The 21,575-nt window shown below is 38.8% G+C and overlaps 1 protein-coding gene across 1 annotated transcript in view; it reads right to left on the reverse strand.

Annotated features, from left to right (window-relative positions):
• PIEZO2 (piezo type mechanosensitive ion channel component 2) overlaps nt 1-21,575 on the reverse strand; it is a 283,067-nt gene that overhangs the window by 124,912 nt on the left and 136,580 nt on the right. Inside the window, exon 5 of the mRNA XM_072330043.1 lies at nt 5,042-5,204. Coding sequence (XP_072186144.1) covers nt 5,042-5,204 — 163 coding nt within the window. The remainder of the gene's footprint in view (nt 1-5,041; nt 5,205-21,575) is intronic.

Here is a 21,575-nt window from a genome sequence, read left to right on the forward strand (position 1 = left end):
AGAGTAGCTATAATTAACAACAACATTTTTGGAAGGGATATGAAACCTTATGTTTTAGGATTAAAGTCAGTCTCTCACTAGGCATGATCAAGATAAATAGCAATGAGATGGGGAAAAGGTTATCGCTAACTCACTTATTTTGGTGATACACAAGGTACCAGCTACTTCCAGGATGTGGGTACTGGTCTAAATGGGTAATTTCTAGACTAAGAAGACCTTAGACAAAGCATGGAATGTGTATAACTCAGAGCTTGTCTAAACCGTCCTGTATATACTGCATTTGCACTTGGAGACTCAAATCAAAAGAAAGCTGTAAATGAACTACTTGCCTGATGCAGGTGTACAGCAGATAGCCCAAACCCCTCAGCCTTATGATCAGAAAGGCAAGTTAAGAGACTGAGCATTATTACCATCCCAGTTTTCTAAGGGACACAGAAGCTGAGATACGGATGCAGTAAGAAGCTTCATTTTTCTGAAGAGCGTCAATGTGAAACAAGCTCGAACAAACAAGGCAGCAAGTGCCTTGGAGGAAGCTGCACTGAAGACTGCAACTGTTTATTTCACTTAACATCAACACCTCTTGTAAAGATGAAGTTACACAAGGATATTTTTACCCTGTCAATTACAATATCAGGCAACAGTCACGAGAAAAAGCTACTTCCTTTCTAATACCTATCAGACTGTATATACTGCATCTGCATTTTGGCATTCAAACCACCATCTGCATCAAATCAAAAATGTCATCCTTTCAACTGCAGCTGGGAGTTAACTGTTCTCTCTCATTTTCTTCCACCTTTTACACCTTGTGACTGGCATTGTGCTTTTCGGCATTTGCAATCTGGGCCTTTCTCCAGCTGAATTCACCTGCTTTAAATTTTCTGAGCCCTAATAAAAAAGGCCTGCAGACACGTTTGCTCCAAGTGTGCAACCATTTCGGGGTGGTAATGAGTTGGACTGCAGCCTGGTATCTGGCAGACCTTCCTACTTCATGACTCACTGTTAATTAAAACCACACTCTTTGCTTATTTCTGGGATAGTGTTACTTACAAATAATTGAGAGTCTCTTACTGCCTTCCAACCTCGTATCCCCAGTTCTGTTCTGTAGAATACACTTTTCTGATGAAGATCTGTTTCTCTTAAAGTTGGACACAGTGTAATGAAGAAGGACATCCATTTTTCAATGAATCCTTGCTGTCCTTAATTCAGATTCTGATACTTTTTCTCATTTTGAATTGTATTTAATCCATGAGCAATCTGATCCACTGTGCCCTACAGACCATTTATGGATGCTACTGCCGTGGCTATGTACACAAACTGCTACTCAACTCCAGGCATTTTCTCAGCATGCCCAGATAAAAGTTGAAATACAATGGATTCTTACAGAGCTTTGAAAAGGTCACTTTCAGAACTACTAAAATAATTATTTAACAGGATTTCTTGTATTTAGGATTCAGGAGTAGATACACTACTCTTCCTTTTTTAAATTTAGCTTATTTCCAAAGTAATCCACGCTCCCCAAAAGCACCGATGTCTGAGAATTCCTCAAATTAAATAATTTCACGCAAAAAGGTAAAGCTGTAAGATAAATTCTCTGTTTATCCTCGAAGTCAGAGTGCTCACTTCTTGATGTTCAGGGCTACCCGTGGCTAGACTTCTATCAGTCCAAAAAGCTACCTCTCTTATCACAGGATGGCTTAGGTTAAAGGGAACCTAAAAGATCATCTAGTTCCAAGCCCCCTGTTACACGAAGAGCTGCCACACACCAGATAAGGCTGCCCAAGATCCCATCCAACCTGGCCTTGAATGCCCCACCTCCACAATCTCACTTGACAACCTGTTCCAGCACCAGCCCCTGGGTAAAAAAATTTCCCTAACATCTAACCTTAATCTATCCTCTGTTAGTTTAAAACCACACTCCCTCATCCTGTCACTATCAGACTGTGAAAAAGTCAGTAAGCACCCTTCAAATACTGGCAGGCCCCAAAGCTTTCTCTTCTCCAAGCTGAACTAGCTCAGTTCCCTCAGCTATTCTTCATTGGAGAGGTGCTCCAGCCCTCTGATCATCTTTCTGGCTCACTTCTGGACTCACTCCAACTGCTCTGCATCCCTCCTGTACTGGGGACCCTAGGCCTGGACACTATATTCCAAGTGGGTCCTCACAAGGGCAAAGCAAATGGGGACAATGCTCTCCCTCTCCCTGATGGTTACCTCTCCTTTGATGCAGCCTAAGATATAGTTGGTCTTTCAAGCTGCAAAAGCATCCTGCTAGGTCATGCCCATCAGGAGCCCTAATGACCTTCACCACATGGCTGCTCTCAAGCAGTTTTTCTCCCAGTTTGTACATGTATCTGGAATTGTCTTGACCCAAATGCAACACCATGCACTTTGCCTTCTTAAATGTCATTTATGGCTCTGTTGAATCAGTTTAAATCAGCAGATGAATTTTTAACAAAACTGCATACCATAGATATCTGACAAGCGATGGCAGGAACTCTCAGCATAAGCTTCAACTCTCTAATTGGCTGTGGAACTGTTCTAATAAATCTAGGACTATTTCCCTTAGAGGCACAGTACCAAGCTCAACACTTCTCCTGAAGCATTTGTTTGTAGGGCACTTATTTCTTTAACTCATTTTGTATTTTTTAATTCTGTGGAGTTACAGTACCAGTACAGAGCCATGGCAAAACAAGCATCAATTAGATAATGTTGAAGTCAACTGTTCACTTAGTTTTTGCTTTTTCAGTGGGCTTTATCAAAGAGGAATTGAAATTTATCTCATAAAACCCACACGGTTTGGACTCATTTTAAACCATGCCAATATTTTTCCAAATTCAGACACTCGGCCGCATGCTCTGCATATGCATTAGGCTCCTTACAGTCCTGCCAATTCCTAGCAGATTCAGCTGCTTCTGCAGCCTCCTAACTAGCAGAAATGATTCCAGGATGTTATACGCAGACACCTACAAAGAGAAAGTTGAAGTTTGGAAAATATGTGTTTAACGTGCATTGAATTTTCCACTCTCCATTTTACTCCATCTTTAAAAACAAGCAGGTTATTCCGATGTAAATCCATAATTTCAGCCATGAAGATCAGAATTCCTCAAAACACTAGGGATCACCTCACATGACAGTAAGTATTACACTTCAAAAAAAAAACAACATAACTGTGGTGAAGTTTTTGGTGCCACTATATCTAAACACAGCTGCAGTGTTCACTAAATAATCTATAATACACACAGCCCACAGAACATAAATAATATTTCCTGGGTTTTGATGTGAAGAAGTGATATATATTTATGCAGATTTCCATTTGCCTAATATCAGTGTTTCTTTGCAGTCAAAGTTTTCTCTTTCTTCTCACACCTACTCTTCCTTTGCGGATTATTCTGGCACCTTTAATTGTATCGGTGGAATGCCTTGAGGTAGCCATGTATCCATGACACATCCAATTTAAAGCTGCCCTCTGTTCTGTGTGATCACCATTGGTTAGCTCAGGATATTTTTTTTTCTTGCATTCCAAGCAGATCTATTGAGCCCTGCTTGGCAGACAGCATCCCTTGTTTCCATGAGACTGAGTTCCCTTCTTCTGCCCAGACTCTAGGCTCTGAACTAACCAAAAAGTTAATATTTAAACACTATCATATAGATTCAGAAGAACCTCAGCATGTTCTTTTGTCTTTCTTCTGAGCCTCTGCTATTACATTACGCCTATTTTATGCATATGCAAACACATTTTCTATCCAGGAGACCAAGGGCTTCAGAAAAGTCTTTCAGAGTCCACTTTGGTAAAATATAACTCTTTCAGTAAAGGCAGATTGAACACAAAATGTAATAATTAGCCACTTTTCTTAACACTTCTAAGTACAGCTACAGCCATAGCTGCCAAATCCATTCCGCACAGCTCCAGTGATAAAGAAGATTTAAAACAGGTAAAATTGGCTACCCAGAGACATGACAGAACCTTGCGTGTTCAGATGACACTGAGGTCAGTGTATCCTCCAACACGTAGTAAAAAGGTATAATCTTCAGGCAGCCCTCAACTGCCTGGAGTGCACCTAAGAAATTACAAGCAGTTGGTTGTAAAGCACAGTCCCAGTACTGATCTTTCTTGGGCTAGAAATTCAACTAGCTTCTGGCAACAACATGAACCAGACAACAGAGAATCACATAGAGATTTTTCTCCCTCTACAGTAACACCAAAATGAACAGCTGATCTCCTCAATGCTTTACCCATCTTCAAAGTGCAGTTTCTATTCACAGCAAGCAGCTTGCAACTTTCTCCCTTAAAACTGGAGTTTTGAGGGTAAAGAAAATAACATTTCACCCATATGTAATACAAAGCAGAAAATGAGACACAAGGCATGCTAGACAGTCTGATAAAAAACACATCAAGACTGGTACTGGGAATCTCTCTGCACCCTGGGCTATATTCCCATTGCGGCTTTTTATATTATAAAATTGTTTCCCTCTATATGTGGAATTTTCTGTGTTCATGATCTACACAGCAAACACATCAACAATTCCAGCTGTGTCATTCCCAAGAACTATCATCCAGCTTAATCGACTGTTTGCATAACCACTCTTTTAGACAATTCCCTCCCTGAACATAATGCTCAGTCTCTCCTCTCTTCTGCTAAGAGTCATTTCTGATAATCACTTAGATTTTGCCATTCTTCAATACCAAGTTTGGAAACATGTACTAACTAAAAGGCTGAGCAATGTACATAGCAAAAATCCTTTTCAGACTTAACGAGAAGCCCTGGTGAAGAAACACATGGTGGTCAGCCATCATGACTACCTGTTAATTCAAAACAATTTGAAAATTCAGGAGCAAATCTACCACTGTTCATATTCTGCTTTGTTTTCTCAAGGCAATAACCACAGTAGCTTTTCCACTTTAAAATCAAGTGTTTAGCTTCCAGTAAGTAAGTACATTTAGCATATTCCATGTTCATTAGACTAACTCAGCATACAACTCCCAACAAGAATGACAAAGCTCACTATTATATAAGCAGTACAGACAGAAATGAGCATTTGATACCATTTCCTCATTTTCAAACTGCGCGTTGCACTGCACTGCATCCTCAGTTATTGCCTTCTGGACCATGTTGCGGCAGAGGAGCCATATTGTCAGGCTCGCAATGAACATCCCGATGTCTGGTACAAATAGTCTGATCACGTTGCCGGCATCAGCTCCTTTAACACTGTATGGAATGGAAAAAAAAAAAAAAAAAAAAAAAGCGAGAGAGAGAAAAAAAAAGAACAAAAAAACATTTGTTACTTCTGAGGACATTTTTAGTTGGAACAGAAAGGTAGCTCAAGGCAAAGAAAAACCCCCAAAACCCCCAAAACCCAGTTGTAAGAAAGATTCAGAATACCGGGAATATGAGGAAGACCAAGAACTCTAGACAGAGCTGTTTTTGCTCTCCAGAAGTACAGAATAAGTGATTATTCACTGGGAGCTCACATTATCATATTTTGCTGATACTTCATATTTTGATTAACCCAACTCTGAATTGATTTTGCGGTGAGCAATATGTACAAGAAACACTTCAGATGAGTTCCTAGGAGTACTATGTGTGTAAATGCAAATCTCTTTATAGACACCATTGGCACAGGCAAGTGCATCCAGCTCCACCAAGCTGGAGTTCCAGTCACCCCTGAGGGGTGACATGGTTGGAAGGGTCTGCAATGTTTTAACGTGCCTCATTTTGTTAACATTTTAATATGTTAATGTATTTTACTCAATCAAACCTTCTGAATATCTTTTTTCAATATTTAAGTATGAGCACTTAAGTACTAATACTTAATATTTAAGTAAAGAGAAAGTGCTAGCTCCCCACCTTGAAAACCTTTCTTCTCCTCTGGATAAATTTTGTTTACAGAGGGAGTATCACTACTCTGCTATGTAGATTTAATTGTTTATGCTGGAAAATATGACTTCAAGGTTTTGGATGCAGTGTTTGAAATTGTTTCACTCTTAAAATGGAGAACATGTATTCAGGTTCAGTGGCACAATGAATGGTTTGTTAAGCCGCAACAAGTACTTACTGAACTTTCAACTGTTATTAATGAGAGGACATATGTAGTCTTCCAACTTTTATTAATGAGATTTTACAACTTTAATGATTTCAATGTGTACATTATGTACCTGCCAATCATGACATTAACGCAGTTCTGATTTTAACATGTTTTAGGCCTTTGTTTCTATAATCATTTCTGAGGACAGATGAGGCATCTGTATAGCTCCTTGGGTTTAGGTGAGTGGGGTAGACTAGATTTTTATCACCTGCTACCAAGGTATAAAAACATGATAGTTTATTTTACAGGTTCTATATATGTATATATATATCCCTTCTGCCCTTTCTGTACCGTTAGCAGTATGAAGCCTGAAAAAAAAGCTATGTGTGAAGAAGTTACCTACAGCGTCTTCAGTTAACCATCATGCTAGCAGATCTGGAGCACCTAAAAAGCCTTTGATGTGATTAGGACATGACCACTATCAGGAATTTTGCTGGCCTGCTAATCTAAATCCAAGATCCTACATTTCCATTTTTACCATTGCTACTGCTGACCCAGCATTTCCTCATTGATGAAGGGAAAGAAACTTCAACTCTACAAACAAGAAACTTCTTCCTTGGATGCTCTTTACTGTTGTAGATCAACCTGGTATAGTCACACGTTCAGCAGCTAAGCAGCTTCAAAATGTTTTGTTAATAGCATAAGTATTACTGAAGCAGGGAAAAAAATTAAACAACTGAAAAAATAAGTAAAGCTTGTAAAAGAATGAGGTGGTTAAGTCCTCGATGGACTGCTTATATGTTTTCCTGTGCTGCTGTTTCAAGGAAAATGTGCCACGGAGTCATCTGGTGCATGACAGGACAGCCAATCTGTTTAATGTTACAGAAAATACAGTCTTGGCATGTCAGTTCATTCTGCAGTGCTGCAGTTCTGCCACTGAAGAACACCTCGTCAAGGCACTTACTTTACAGCATCTCCTTTGGCAGGAAGTAATGAAAAGTACGCTTTTAGTAAAACAAACTCCCAACAACAATGTACCTGGGATTCACAACCATAACAGTGAATTAGCTGCACTTATCCCAATTGCCATGCTACAAGCCGCCTATTAAGGCTGTTTTCCTAAACATGTGCCAACAAAATCTGAATTCTTGATTCTATGAAGTATCACATGGGTGTTTTTGTTTTTTTGTTTTTTTTTTTTTTTTTTAGAATAAGTTCAAAAAAAAACTGAAAGCAGAGTTAGTTTTAGGAAAGTATAAATTTTCTAGTGCTGCACTGAAAAAGGATATCCTACATGCAGACTTTTTCTGTACACAGGTATGGGGTCCCAATTAAAATTAGTTTTGCACCACATCTGAACTTAAGGCACAAATCAGTCATCTTCAACCACTCCATTACAAATACGTTAAAAGCCTTCATAACCAGCACTATGGAGTTATACCAGGTTCTCCCTGCTCACACTGTACTCCCGCAGAGCCAGGCTGGGTTCTCCTCCTCCTTTAGCACCCCCAGAACAAGGAGACCCTGCAGGAGCACCACCTCTGTCACGACTCACATTTCTTTCCACTAACCCAAACCAAGTGCCTCTGATTTTTCAAAATAAATCATTAAGTTGTGTTGTTGTGAAAGATGTAATGTGCAGCTCAGGCTGGCAACAGAGAGGCTGAGCAGTGATACTAACCACAGAACAGGGAGAAACCCTGCAAATGAATAGCTTATTCAGAACCATTCACAAATGCACGCCGTCCCCAGCTCCCCATGAAAAAGAAAACAAATTGACCTCAGTGTGATAATTAAAAAGGAAACAAAAGATCACTTGAAAATGGAGAAATGCATATTCTTCTATAAAGCAGAGAAATAAACTGCTTCATTTGACCCCAAGCAATTTTTTCATAGCATCAGCTAAACCAGAAATCAGTTATTCCCATTTGTTATCTCTGGCAGGACAAAAAAAGAAAAAAGTAAATACTGCAATAATTCCACAAATGTTTCTCGCTTTATTTGCGCATTCACACATGGTCAGACATCGCATTTGATAACAGCCTATGCACTGTGCTCGTCCCTCCAAAGGAGGCTCTCTTGTGATGGGATTAAACCAAGAACACAGCAAACCAATTCCAGAGATCTCCTGAAGAAATCGTTCATTTTAATTGCTTTAAGAATCAGAGGAAAATGAACCAGGCATGGATAGAGCACAACACTGCTTACTCAGACTACAGAATTTACCTACCAGGGGAGTTTAATTGCAATAGACACCTCTGGCTGAAACTTACACAATTTTTAAGACAACGAACAATGACTAAAATTCAGATGGCAAGAGTTGCTCTGCAGCTACATGAAACTGTTCTATCACGTCAACACAGAACATAGCTGTGGACATGCAGCATAAAACTGCTCTCTTATTTCATACACAGCCAGAGAGAATGCAAATGCATTGGAGGACTGAAGCGAGCATTATTTAAACAATATATTCTTCCTTGATGCTCCCGAAATAGCATTTGGGTTTTCTGAAAATAATTATATTTTTCTCCACTTTCCAGAATAACAATTGCTCACAAATTAGAATTACTATTTTTTTTCTACCAAATACACAAAGCTTTGGTTAACAGTGAATCATTGATTCTGCAATGTCAGGTCCATTTTCGCTCCTTAGGAAGGGTACCTTCCTTGCTATTTCAGATTTGCAGAATAAAAACAGCACAGCACCAGAGTTATTTGGAATTAAAAAAGCAATGACTTCAATAGAATAAAGTACACAGTAATACACGTAGAAAGCAATATGCGTAATACCAAAGCAGAAAAAAACCCAAACAACTTCATGCAGAGAATGAATACCAATAATCTTTGAACTTGAAATATTTAGTATTTTGTTAAAAACAATGATGTTGGGAAAAATCCTGTCTTAAGAATTCAGATTAGCTCCGTATCTACCTGCAACATAATGTAATGTTAAGTTTATGTTAAATGATAATGCCAACAATCCTAACAAAGCCTTGTAAAAAGCTGGATTTCATACTGGATAATTAAAGAAAAAAATAAAAAAATACAAAAATACTCAAAAATATTTTTTGCCATAGTTTACAAGTTCCTCCAAATCCATTCACTGCATGCTGCACAACATACTGTATGGAACATTCTTTAGCAGAGACAAGGCATGGACTTGACAACCCCTGGAGGTCCCCTCCAAGCCCTGTAATTCCATGATTCCTTCAGTTCCCTCAGGGGTTTTTGATAGTAGCTGTCTGCTCTCTAATGAACTGAGTTCATAAAACTAGGTAACATAGGTTAGGTAATGTATTAAGAATTTATAAGTGATAAATTAAGGAAGAGATGCATAGTGTCTAAAACTTTCCATTCATCTTGTTTGGTTCTTTTGAGATATCTAACATTTCAAAGTGGATCTCTTATTAAGGAGTAATTAATTCATCACCACAGATGTGTACAGCACAATTCCCATTGGTTTCATCATAAACTAGGTTGGAGGTAAATCAAACCCAAGAATCACAAGCACAGTCCCTGAAAACTGAAGACTGCCAGTCTACAGTACAAGCTGTACTGTGAAGGAGCAAATACAACTGTTTATCAACGGTATCCTCTCTGTGACCCAAAAAATTGTGGGAACTGAGGATGCCAAAGACAAGAAATCAGACTGCCTTACATATGTGCTTGCTTTTGGAAGTGGATCTCAATAATGGTTGCAACTAGGAACAACTGAAAGAGGCCCCTTGTCCCCTCTGCCTTTGAACTTAGGATGAAATGTCTGCCTCTGTAATTCCACTGTTCAAGGATCCAAACACAACCTGTCAGGATCCAAGGATTGTGGACCCCATAGCAGACACAGCCAACACCTTCCTGGACACATGGTGCTCAACAGTCATTATTCAAGCTGGTGTGACTTGTCCCTGACAGTTCAAATGGCAAGTCAAATCTGAAGTTGGTTCCAAAGGCAGCTTAGATATGATCCTCAGGGCAAAGTACACAGTTTGCTAAGTGCCAGTAGGTCTGCCTTCAGTCCTTTCCTTACCTCAGGCTCACCCGCAAACTGAAGGCAAGGAACATTAGAAAAGCAAAATAGGGATTTACTGTCATATTAATATTAATGTCCACAGGGCTGTGCATGACCACTCTTAATCCTCTGCTTCCTTAATATAACTGTCAAACGCCATATGTTTTATCCAAGATACCTGCAATTGCATTTTGAGAGAATTTTGGTCATGAAAAGTAAAAAACTGAGAGGAAGAGGGAAGCAAAAATGCCCAGAGAGGTAATTATGAAAATATTTATCATGCATTGACCAACCCAACATACAAGTTCAAAAGGCTCCTGAAGTATTTGTAAAATCTTAATCACTGCTTACAAATGACATTTGCATTAATTCAAAAACCAAAAGTACACTTCACTTTCTCAGGACAGACAGCTTGCAAGGAAGAACACTTTCTGTATTGCAAAAGTGCTTAACCACATATTAACCAAACATTTGCTTTCCAAATACTGCTGTGCATGCAGAGGGAGTGCAGCTATTTGAAACTAAATGCAGGTGGCAAGATTTTGGTATGTCACTGCTTGCACAAGCCATTCAACATTAAAACATTACAGATATGTGCAATACGTAAAAAGCCAGTTTATACCAAGTTTTCTTTTTTTAAAGCACCCACTGTTTCTTGTTCATCATCACTGATCCTCTAGGAAAGGGCAAATTCCAGGTTGCCCCAGGCAGCGCACACAAGGCATAAAATTTAGCAGGGATTTAGCAGCTATCACGCAAAGCACTCATTTGTGCTACTGCCAGACTCGTGACAGTATAACATAAAGCTTGCTTTGCCCGCGTCCTGCAGTTCTAACCGTGCAGCAGAGCTAAAGCTGCACAGCCAGGGAGGAAGTGAGAACATTCCCATCCACACCCATGGTGAAGCACGTGCCAGCCCCTGAAGGCTGTGGGAATGACAAGTCAATCCACAGGACAAATTATTTCAGGTCAAAATGGGAACATGATCCTGAACAGGGGCAGAGCCAAAACGAGCTGAAGAGAGCAGAGGACGCTTCAGCTGTAGGATTATTTTACTCTGGGTTCTTAAAAGAGACTTTCTATCACAAGAATGTACATTCTTCCCTTGCTTCTCATTTACACACATACTGTATATGGATTTGTCCAAAGCACTAATTCAGGAATCACTGATCACTGCAAAACACTCACAATTAAATCAATCTGGCCATAACTCTCATAAATATGTGGTGAATGACAGCTAGCTGTTTATGGAAAGACATACAGATATGTTCCACAATACTCTTAATTAAAAGAAAGGGCTGAAAAGAGGCTGACATTCCATGCAATTTCAACACATTTTGCTCTTTTCAGCTTTCACTGGTTGGAGCACAAACAGATCATCATTTCATACTGCTTTTTATTTCATTCTAGAGCCAGCATATAATGCACCCACAGAAAATAAAAGACACATCCAATTTTTTTTCATTCAACTGTAGATATTTCCCTCTATTATGGCAAGTGACATGGTAAATTACTGTCATTCTACAGAGCCAGATTATCCTCAATACAGAATAAAGGCACACAGCCACTAGGAAATGCTGCGGTTCAAGCTGGAGTGCCCAAAACATTTCACTGAGAGCACAGAGGACCCATCTGCACCCACTTACCTATTCCTAATTCAAAAATATCTGAGTGCTATCCCTGTCAAGTGGCAGGGATGGGAACATCCACGAAGACTGGACAGAAGTGAATAAGATCACCTTCACCTCTGTCATTGTCAGATAATCCCAATGGTTTAGAGGCCAACATCCAGTTGATTTCCATTGAAACTGGCCAGAAGTAACATCCTTATTTAAATTTGGTGGACTTCTGTGAAATTCTAGAAATGAATGTCAGACTAAATATAATGACATCCCAAGTTGTAACTTCTTGTTTTTCTTAACATGGAGCACACAAAACAGTTTCCATGGGACTAATGTTCTACATTTATATGGAAGGGGAGAAGACAGATTCCCTGCATTACTTGGGGCTACCTGGTCAATGCTGGGATGTATGGAAGCTGAAGACCTTTCTCAGGCACAGGAACCAACTGTGGTACTGTTTTGTTCTGTGGAAGACTCCTGCCTTGGCCAAGCATTGTCAAGGATGGGATTACTCAGACCCAAATGGAGCAAAGAGGAAATGAAGTTGAGCACTTCTAATTTTACCTGAAAGTGTAGTGCCTCATCAGCACTCTGCAGTGGCCTGTTTAGTCCCTGGCCATGGTTCGGTAGCACTCAATTGGCCACAGCCTCCAGAACCACAGAATCACAGAATGGCTTGTGTTGGAAGGGACCAATCCCCTTGCTACAGCCTGGCCACCAGCCTCTGGATTTCATACTAGACCAGGTTGCCCAGGGCCCAGTCCAACCTGGTCTTGAAAACATTCATGGATGGAGCATCCACAATCTCTCTGTTCTAGCACCTCACCACTGTCTCTGTGAAGAAATTCACCCTAACCTCCAATCTAAGCCTCCCTTCCTTAAGCTTAAATCTTGTGTTTCACAAGTCAACTCACATTTGGAGGTCTAGCATCATAGCATGGCTTGGTTTGAAAAGGATCTTAAAAGATCATTCAGATCCATCACCCCTAAACGATTTATTCATGAACAAAATGCAACAATAGCAACAAGAAAAAATAAAATACAAAGCTAAATGGTTAAGCATGAATCCTAGAAAGGTTTTGGATGCTAACTGCAATGCTTATTGCTCTCCAAATGAAAACAAAGACTGGCTCACATCTGACTACTGGTGACTTTACCACTGTATTGCTCTCAGCTACCACTGTACTGCAGGAGGCCAGGCTGTGCCAAGAAAAACACTGACAACAGACTAACAATTCAAGAGATTGAACAACACAGGCCATAAAATGCCCTCTATCAGATGTTTGTTTCCTTTGAATCCCTAGATTAAAAGGCATGAGAAAAGTTAGCTGAAATTAATTTAGCTGAAAAGAAAATAAGAAAAGAAAATAATAATAAGAAAAGCAGATGGAGTGGCAAGAAACAAACAACAAAATAACCTAAAAAAAAAAAAAAAATAGTTGGGCAAAAAGTTTGGAATGGAGGTGACTTCTGAGAGGATCTTAAGGAACTGCTGATCCAGCCTAGATCATCAGATCAATATGACACCATGAAGTGTGCTTAAGAAGCACTAGAATCCTGCAGCAGAAATTATACAATTGTCCATATGCAGAGAAAATTTCCTCTTAATTGCAGTTGACAAGGAAAACATATCCAAGCTATAAAACCTAGAGAGACTGATCTATCGTTACTCCCTTCCTTTGTTCCTTGATACTCGTAGACTTGTTGCTTCTTGTTTAGTTTGTGGCACCTGCATTATATGAATCAGGTTACTCTTAGGGCAAAGTATCCAGACCATCATAGCACATTCTTAGAATTTTTATTAATCAATAAATATCCACTTTTCAGTTGTACCAAAGCTTTTCTCATCACGTTATTAAAAATATTCCTGCTCAACTTTAATTCCCCTTTAACCTCACTGGGTTGCTGACTGAATGTATGTTGCAGTTTCTACCGGAAAGTAAAATTACTTGTATTATTTACATTCCTATATCTTACAATTCCTTATTTTGCCCTTTCTTTTTGTTTTTATCTGAGGTGCATCTATCACCATTATTATGAGGTGTTTTTTTTTTTTTTTTTTTTTTTTTCCCCCTTAACACTCCTTACAAGGTTAAAATATTAACATCCTATATTAAACAGGGTGCAATCAGCATTTTGCAGACATACACAAAATTGAAGGGCATGCCATGAAAAACCTGCTTAGAACTTGAAGTGCTCCCAGTGAGAAGAGTGTGAATGGTGCAAAAAGCATCCCTAATCAACATTATCAGAGCAAGTCCCATAGAGGAAACAGGACTGAAGGAATAGCTGAGATAGAAGGTCCGGTCAATAATGAGGAAGGAGTTCACAAGGGATGAGGCAGCATATGTTTTATTTCTGACTCCTTTCCAAGGTCTGAGTCCCTGAGCCAGAGTACAGACCTGAGGAAAGGTGATACATCAAGTAAAAAATCATGATACTGCTTGCAACTAACAAAGCTGTATCTCAGCTCATATGGATTCCTTTAGGAATGTTTAGCTCCATTTGTTCCAGAAAGAACAAGGTTTACAACTTGACATAAGGTGTGCAAGTGAATGAGTTATGTGATAACACAAAAGATCCAGAAAGACAAATTCACGGGAATCCACAGGCTTTGTTATTCTGCTGCATACTGTACAATTTATTCACTCTTGATTTGAAGTCATTGAGATCAGCATGTAGAGTAAGTTGATCAATTAAGTTATTTAACCTTATAGCATCAGTCCCTGAATCTGCTTCCCATTGTAGGAAATGTCATAAAGCTTGGGACTGATGTCAAAATTGACACAGAAGTGAGGCAGGGCTTCAGAACACTTTGTGTTCCATCACTAAAGACATGCCAGAAATAAAGAGAACAGATGGACTAGGTGGATGTTTCAGGGACAGCATTAAAAATTAAAAGAGATCTTTGTCTTCCAAACGTTTGTCATCTCTTGAACAGTAAAAAAAATAGGATGATACAGTTCCTGATTTACTCACTTTGCTGTAGAAAGAGAGAGACAGATCATCAGCTGATACCAATTATAAATTATTGGTCAAGATTAGAAAAGGAATATGAGGGCAAAGCAGCCTGATTTGTAGCTGCAATGAACTGGAGCAGATGTGAGCATCAAGCCATGCACCCTATTCTATCCTCCCATGTCTTTTCCTTTAGATGATAGCCCATGAAGGGAAATCTTGGCTTCTCAGTGTTGACATAATTCCATATTTCACAATAACTGTATATATTCCTTTGCATTCTGACAGTGTGCAGAGGCTACATGAGTCCCTGGTGAACTGGGGGTGTTAACCTCTGCTCCATTTTTCTCATCATGTGCATATGGAAAAGAATATTTACTGGCTGCCTGGAAGAGTCAGCACAGAACATTCAGTCATGTCACAAACATGAAAAAGTTTGAAAAAGTCTTTTTCTTGTGAAAAAGAAATCTCAGCCTTTTCCTCTTTTTTTGTGTGTGCGTTTTTAATTATTCACTAATTTGCACTACTACACTTTCACATTATATCATTATTTGCCCAGAACTCTTTATAACAATCTTGTTTTTCAATATAGACTAAGCCTACTAAAATTTAATAATAATAACTGTGCATTACTTCTTTTCATATCCACTGTATTTCTCTGAGGTTTTGAATCATTTTGATTATTTCCAGACAGGAAACAGGAAAGATCCTGTCTAATTACACTTCAAATGTTTTTTTTAGAACTAGAATACTAGAATTGAGACTCTCACAATTAATATATCATGATGAACACACTTGAGATACACAGCATTTTACTCAAATGTTATCAGCTAGAAGACAATTGTTGAATGAATTTACAGAATCAAAAAATGCATTCTTTTGCCTTTGAATTATACCAGGCTTTTTGTATCACTGCATGACCTCTTATCCTTGTTTTTTGCATTCAGATGCTCTATCCACTGACTGACTCTTGACTGACTTAAAATTTTCAATTAAAAAGTAACAGCCGATTTAATTGTTCGTTCACAACTGCATCTGCTATAGCAATGAATCTTTTGGTGGTGCAGTCACTTGCCAATGTCATCACACAGCAGGGAGATGCAGTCTGATGGCAAACATATATACATTCAAGCTGCAAGATGACAGCAAATAAATAAAATGAAACCAAAGTAGCTTTCACATGCTGAAGCAGAAGAAAGAAATTTCATGTCACTACAGTGAGAGTGGGAGGGAAGGGAAGAAGAGATGACAGATGGAGAAGAAGATAGATTACACTGTGGTTTGCAGCAATGTGGAGCAAATATTAAAATTGTACTGCCATTTCTACCATGGAAGCTTGATTACATGCAATTTAATGAATTAGGTATCTAGTAGTTTCTTGTCTCATTCTCATAGCACAAATATCACTCTAGTATATGAGAGCTGAAGTTAAAAACCATTTCCACATTAAGATTGAGAGGCAGTTGCATGATTAGTGTTGCAAAAGAGTCTTTCACAGCTTAAACGTTACTGTGCATCATAGGTTTTTTTGTTGTTGTTTGTTTTTTTTTTATTAAGTTTCACCCTGTGAAGCCAAGTGTGAAAAAATACCAAAAAGATTATTTCAGAAAAACAAAATGATACAGCATGGAAAAGAAAGACAATATATCATTTCTTACTGAAAATATACTGAAACATACACTTCTCTGGTACATTCATCTGACTTTATCTAATACCATATACCTTCTTACAGGCAGGAAAAAATAAAAGTATATTAGAAAATAAAAAATACTCATGTTTTTCAGAGTTACAAAGAAGTGACTAGGTTTTCAAAATTATGAATATAGACATTCCATCTGGAAACTGAAATCTTCACTGGCCCCAAGATTATAGACTTACAATGCCATGCTAAAAATTCAGTACTTCCTATCCCTAAACTGACTTATTTGCAAAGGATCCTGTAATTAATAATGCTGATGCACTTCTCATCTATTCATGGTCAAAGCTGAGATTTACCAACAGGTGTATCACAGAATTAAAAGAGTTTATTTGCAAGATAACTGTCTCCAGGATGTTTGCATACCAGAGTTTTTAGTATGTGCACAACAGGCTGGAAAGGAAGGAAAACTGTCATGCTTCCTGTGAGTAACTTCTTGACTTTTAGCATATCCATGCAGAGGATTAACAGACACTAGAAGTGCTCTATTTGAACAACGAGCAACATGATTTTCCTCTTGGCTACCTGGAATGATGTCCATCTCACATTTTCAATCTCTAAATTCTCAATAAATTAGACAATTTAAAATTATTGAAATAACCTACTAGATACATCTTCTTTTTTTTTTTTTGTTGCTAAGAATCAGTTTATGCTTTGGTTTCCTGATGTTTACTTTTGTGAGATATACCCTTGAAGGGTTGCTTAAGGACTGTGTGTTCAGACACCTTGAGAATTCACACTGCTGCTTTCAGTGTTGTTTAAAAAGAAGGTGTGAAAATAGCTGCAATCAACGCAGAGGAAATACCTTTCTTGGCATATTACAGTGATGTACTCTAGAGAAAAGTCATGATTGCTATAATTATTTTAGGCAGAGATTATTTATGTTACCATTAAGATAATTGCTTAAACAGAAAAAATGGGGAATTAAGAACTAGAAAATCTCTTAAATCTGCTCAAAACAAATCAAGTTATTTTAGTGAATGTTTATATCTTCTATGATAGGTGGTTTTATTACTTTTGTTTTAATATGAACAGCTTTGAGAAAAGCCAGTAAGCGAGGAAGTAATTACAGGTCTAAGTGCTTCAGGCATATGGAGATCATCTCCAGAAAAACTTAGACAAAAAAGACTAACTTGGTGAATCTCTCTACCAACTCACAGGTGAGCACCGTGAGGTCTTCAAAAACATAAATAAAAATATCTTAAAAGTACTTTGTGGCATGATTGTTAAAAAGAAATGTATTTCTTCTGCAAAAGGTAAGATATTACATTACATAAATACTACGCAAATGGCATTTGTCAAAAGTCAGTTTAAGTTTAAAAGTTAGCTGACGTTCAAAAACTATGCTGAAAAGATTTAAAATAATTGTTAGAGGAAACAACAAAACCTAAACTGCATCTAGCAATAAGCAGAAGATTTATCACCTTCTAAATTGTGCCTCAAGAGTCGTCTCAACAGCGCATTTGACCTTGGAGAACGGGATACTTGCTCACCTAACTAAGCGTTAGTGCAGATGAGCACCTCGCTAACATGTAACACCCCCAGGCTTTACATACACATGCTAGGCCTGGGGTTAGAAACAGAAATTCTTCACAGGCCACAGCTATTAAGGCTGTGGTAAACAAGTGATAAGTGGGATAAATCTAAAATGGGGGCTTGTTCGTCTTGATCTTGTTTCAGTTTATACTCACTGTATAAGGCAGGGGGTGTCCTGAAATTATTTCCTTCTCAGTAGGAGAAAAAGTGTTAGGTTAGTTCACACAGTACCACAGCATATTACATACAAGCTATTGTTTGTTAGCAGATGATTTGAAAAAGCTTTACTCACAGTAGTTTTACGTCTGAGTGCACCGGACTATGTGCTGCTGCTTACAGCACTATTGAAATGAGAAGCTGATGGACATTGCAAGGATATCCATGAAATAAAAAACATTTTTTTTTTTTTTTAAATTTAAATATGTAATGCCGTATTGGTTGTTAATATACAGATGGTAGCAAATGTACAGAAGGAATAAGTAAAGGAAAACTCACCTGTGGTGGGCTGAAGAAGCTGGGGCAGTCCTCACTGGTGAGCAATCTCCAAGAGATGCTGCCTCAGTGGGAGTCAGCCCTTAAATGAGGTCTCAGAGGGGATGGAGTCGAGCTCCACCCCTTCCGGGAGCACAGCTACATCACTCTCACCTGTGCTCCCACAGCTGACCCCACACTTGCCTCAGCTGATTAATAGGAGGTTCAGGCTGTGATTACCAATCTCCCATACAAATGCTTAACAAAGTATTTCAGCTGACACAGTATTACAAAACAAAACAACAACAACAAAAACATACCACTGTTCATAACTTTTTAAACAACAGTTTTGTTTTTCGAAAATATAATCCAACTCTTATTTTGGCTTTCTCTGTAATTCAGATTTCTCTTTCAAAAGTTTCACTTTTCATCAGAGCAGCACAGAAAACTCAATTTAGTAGAGAACCTTAGGCATGCATTCTATATCAGATGAAACTGAAAACACATTTCTTCCCCACTTCCTACATTATAAACAACGTCAGTGTTTTGACACACACATGCACAAATTCCACAGTCCTGGACACCGCAAAATAACAAAACAGGGCAAGGAAAGCAACCTCAGCTCCCACAGTCTTCTCAGGACTTGGGAGCCTGTGCTCCACTTTACCTTGAGACTACTGTGTGCATATGGGAAGCAAACGTCACTCACTGGCCTTTGTTTCTTTAAAGAAATGGAGGCACTGGCACAGCTGTCCAGAGAAGCTGTGGTGCTCCATACCTGGAGGCGCTCAAGGCCAGGTTGGATGGGGCCCTGGGCAGCTGAGCTGCTGGGGGGCTGCCCTGCCCATGGGAGGGGGAATAGGAATAGGCAGGCTTCCAAGTCCCTTCCAACCCAAGCCATTCTGTCCTTTTATGAAGCGTCATCGTTTGAAGTCCTTCTGACACTATTTTATGTAGATTCCTACTTATCAATTAGATAACAGCTAGACAGTAAAATGACTAAACTGAGATATGACCTGGAAGATAATTCTGCTATAAGCAATAAACCATATCATGAGCAAAACAAGACCCTTTTATTTATAGTCTCTGAAGGAAAGGTGGGGAATTACTGCCTTTATAACACAAGAGCTGAAGTTGGGAGAAACACCTGGGCACAGAGAAGTTAAGTATTTGCTTAGGTGCTCTGTTCCCCACATTGTACCACTATACCCATTTTTCCTTGTCTTCCTAAGCTCAAATCATCTGACATTTTCAAAACACAGTGAATGTTCAGACTGCAGCGTTTCTTTCAAAATAACTTCCCATGGATCAATCTCTGCAGTCTCTCACAGCCCCTGGCCGAGGCAACGTTCCCAAAATGATGTCAATGGGAGCAGTGCCCAAGAAAGGACTGTAGGATTCAGCTGTATGTGAAGAAAGTGCTCAAAATTATGAAGCGAGCTATCAGGATAAGACTCCATATTTCAAACATAAACATATATTTATTCTCTTTACTAAATCACTGCAGAGTGTGGGAAGAGTGAGGAATGCCACTATAGATAACCATATGGTATTTGGATTTTCAAAGCCAGAATTGGGCATAATAAATATTTATAGAATCCAGTGGTATTCTTTCTGTTTATTCTTTACATGTTACCCAGAGAAATTTGGTCCAAGCACCAATCAAATATCACAGAAAGTTATAAGCAATCAAAGCACGGGGGAAAGAGGGAAAACAGATTGCCAGTAGGCTCCTAATTAGCAACCTAGACCTGGAAGGAGGCACTTGGGAAGCGTCTCTGATGTGTCTGGATTCCATGCTCACCACACATCACAAGTAGTTTAGGAAATTGAGTTCTAAGTCTCTGCAAGGGGTAGGGAAGATATACACAGTGTTTTCAGCTAGATCAAGCAGGGGCATATGTGAAGCAGCTGCAAAAGCAGACATCCGTCTACATTCAGAAACCCATATAGGAAAAAAAAGGGCATCTCTTAGCGACGACAGCTAGCTTGCTCCTCACTTCTGCTGGGAATTCTGTCTCCTTACCTGCAGCATATGGGGCTGTTGCGTTTAGTTTGCTTCCAACAAAAGCAAAGCAGGTTGTCCTTATCACTTCATGATTCAAGAGTAGTTGAAGAAGGTACTGAAATGCACAGAAGAACTGGAATATAACACAACAAAAGGCATTCTTCTTATCCAGGGTCTAGAGATGACCTAGGAATGGACATCTGCTGTCTTGTCATGGCAACTTTTTCTTTGTTTATTTTGGTTTTGTTTTTGAGATGTGAGAATTACTATTTCCAACCTACCATTAGAAAAAAACTCTGAAAGAACAGTCGGGGACTGGAATGGGCTGCCCTCACTGGTAGTTAGTGGAGTTGCTGTCTCTGGAGGTGTTCAAGAAATGGGTAGATGTGGTACTTAAGATATGCTTTAGGGGGCAATAGTGGTGGTAGGTGAACAGTTGGACTAGATGATCTTAGAGGTCTTTTCCAATCTCAGTGATTCTGTGATTTCCTTCTTCAGAAATAGTAGTAGGAAAGAAAACCTGAATAATAAGGCCAGAAGACAATACACAGCACTTCACTAATAGGAGCAGCTTTCACTGTTGATCACACTCAAAACAGCTTTATCCAGAATCTAAAATGCTACGCTGCATTTTCTAAATAGATATTGCTTTTGACTGCAGGTGTCGTATTAAAATCACAACAAGCTAGCCAACTTCTGCATATCTAAGAATCTCATTTAAAATTAATACAAAATTTTTGCATTTCATGAAAATAATGATTATTTAAGGCCCAGTTTGAAGCTATTAGCCAAACAAATCCTGCACAGCTATAAAGAAAATAGTTTTTAATGCAAGATAATTAATTTTACTAAATGTGTGCACAAAAGTTTTCTGGGACTGAAGTAGCTATTTATTATGAAAAACATACTTATCAAATGCTGACAGAAGTGTAATAAGCACAGATGTTGTTCTTCAAATCCATATTTTTAAACAGTTGGTACATGTAAGTAATAACAGTTATTAAATCATTTTTATGACTGTCTTGTGGAACTTTAATGTAAAGCATTACACACAAGAGACAGCACAGGGACAGATGCAAACAGGGAATAATAGCTGGGCTGCTAGCAGCTGAGTAGTCTGTAGGTGTGTTAGAAATTACACCTGAGAGAAAAGCAGTAAGAGGGGGACTGGAAGTCTGTAAGACCTGTGGCACAATGAGTTTTAAGAGGTTTGTTTAAAGTTTTACAATGATCAGATGTTTCTAGCTCAACAAATAC

Source organism: Excalfactoria chinensis, chromosome 2 (genome assembly GCF_039878825.1).
Source record: "Excalfactoria chinensis isolate bCotChi1 chromosome 2, bCotChi1.hap2, whole genome shotgun sequence".
NCBI classification, from domain to species: Eukaryota; Metazoa; Chordata; class Aves; order Galliformes; family Phasianidae; genus Excalfactoria; species Excalfactoria chinensis.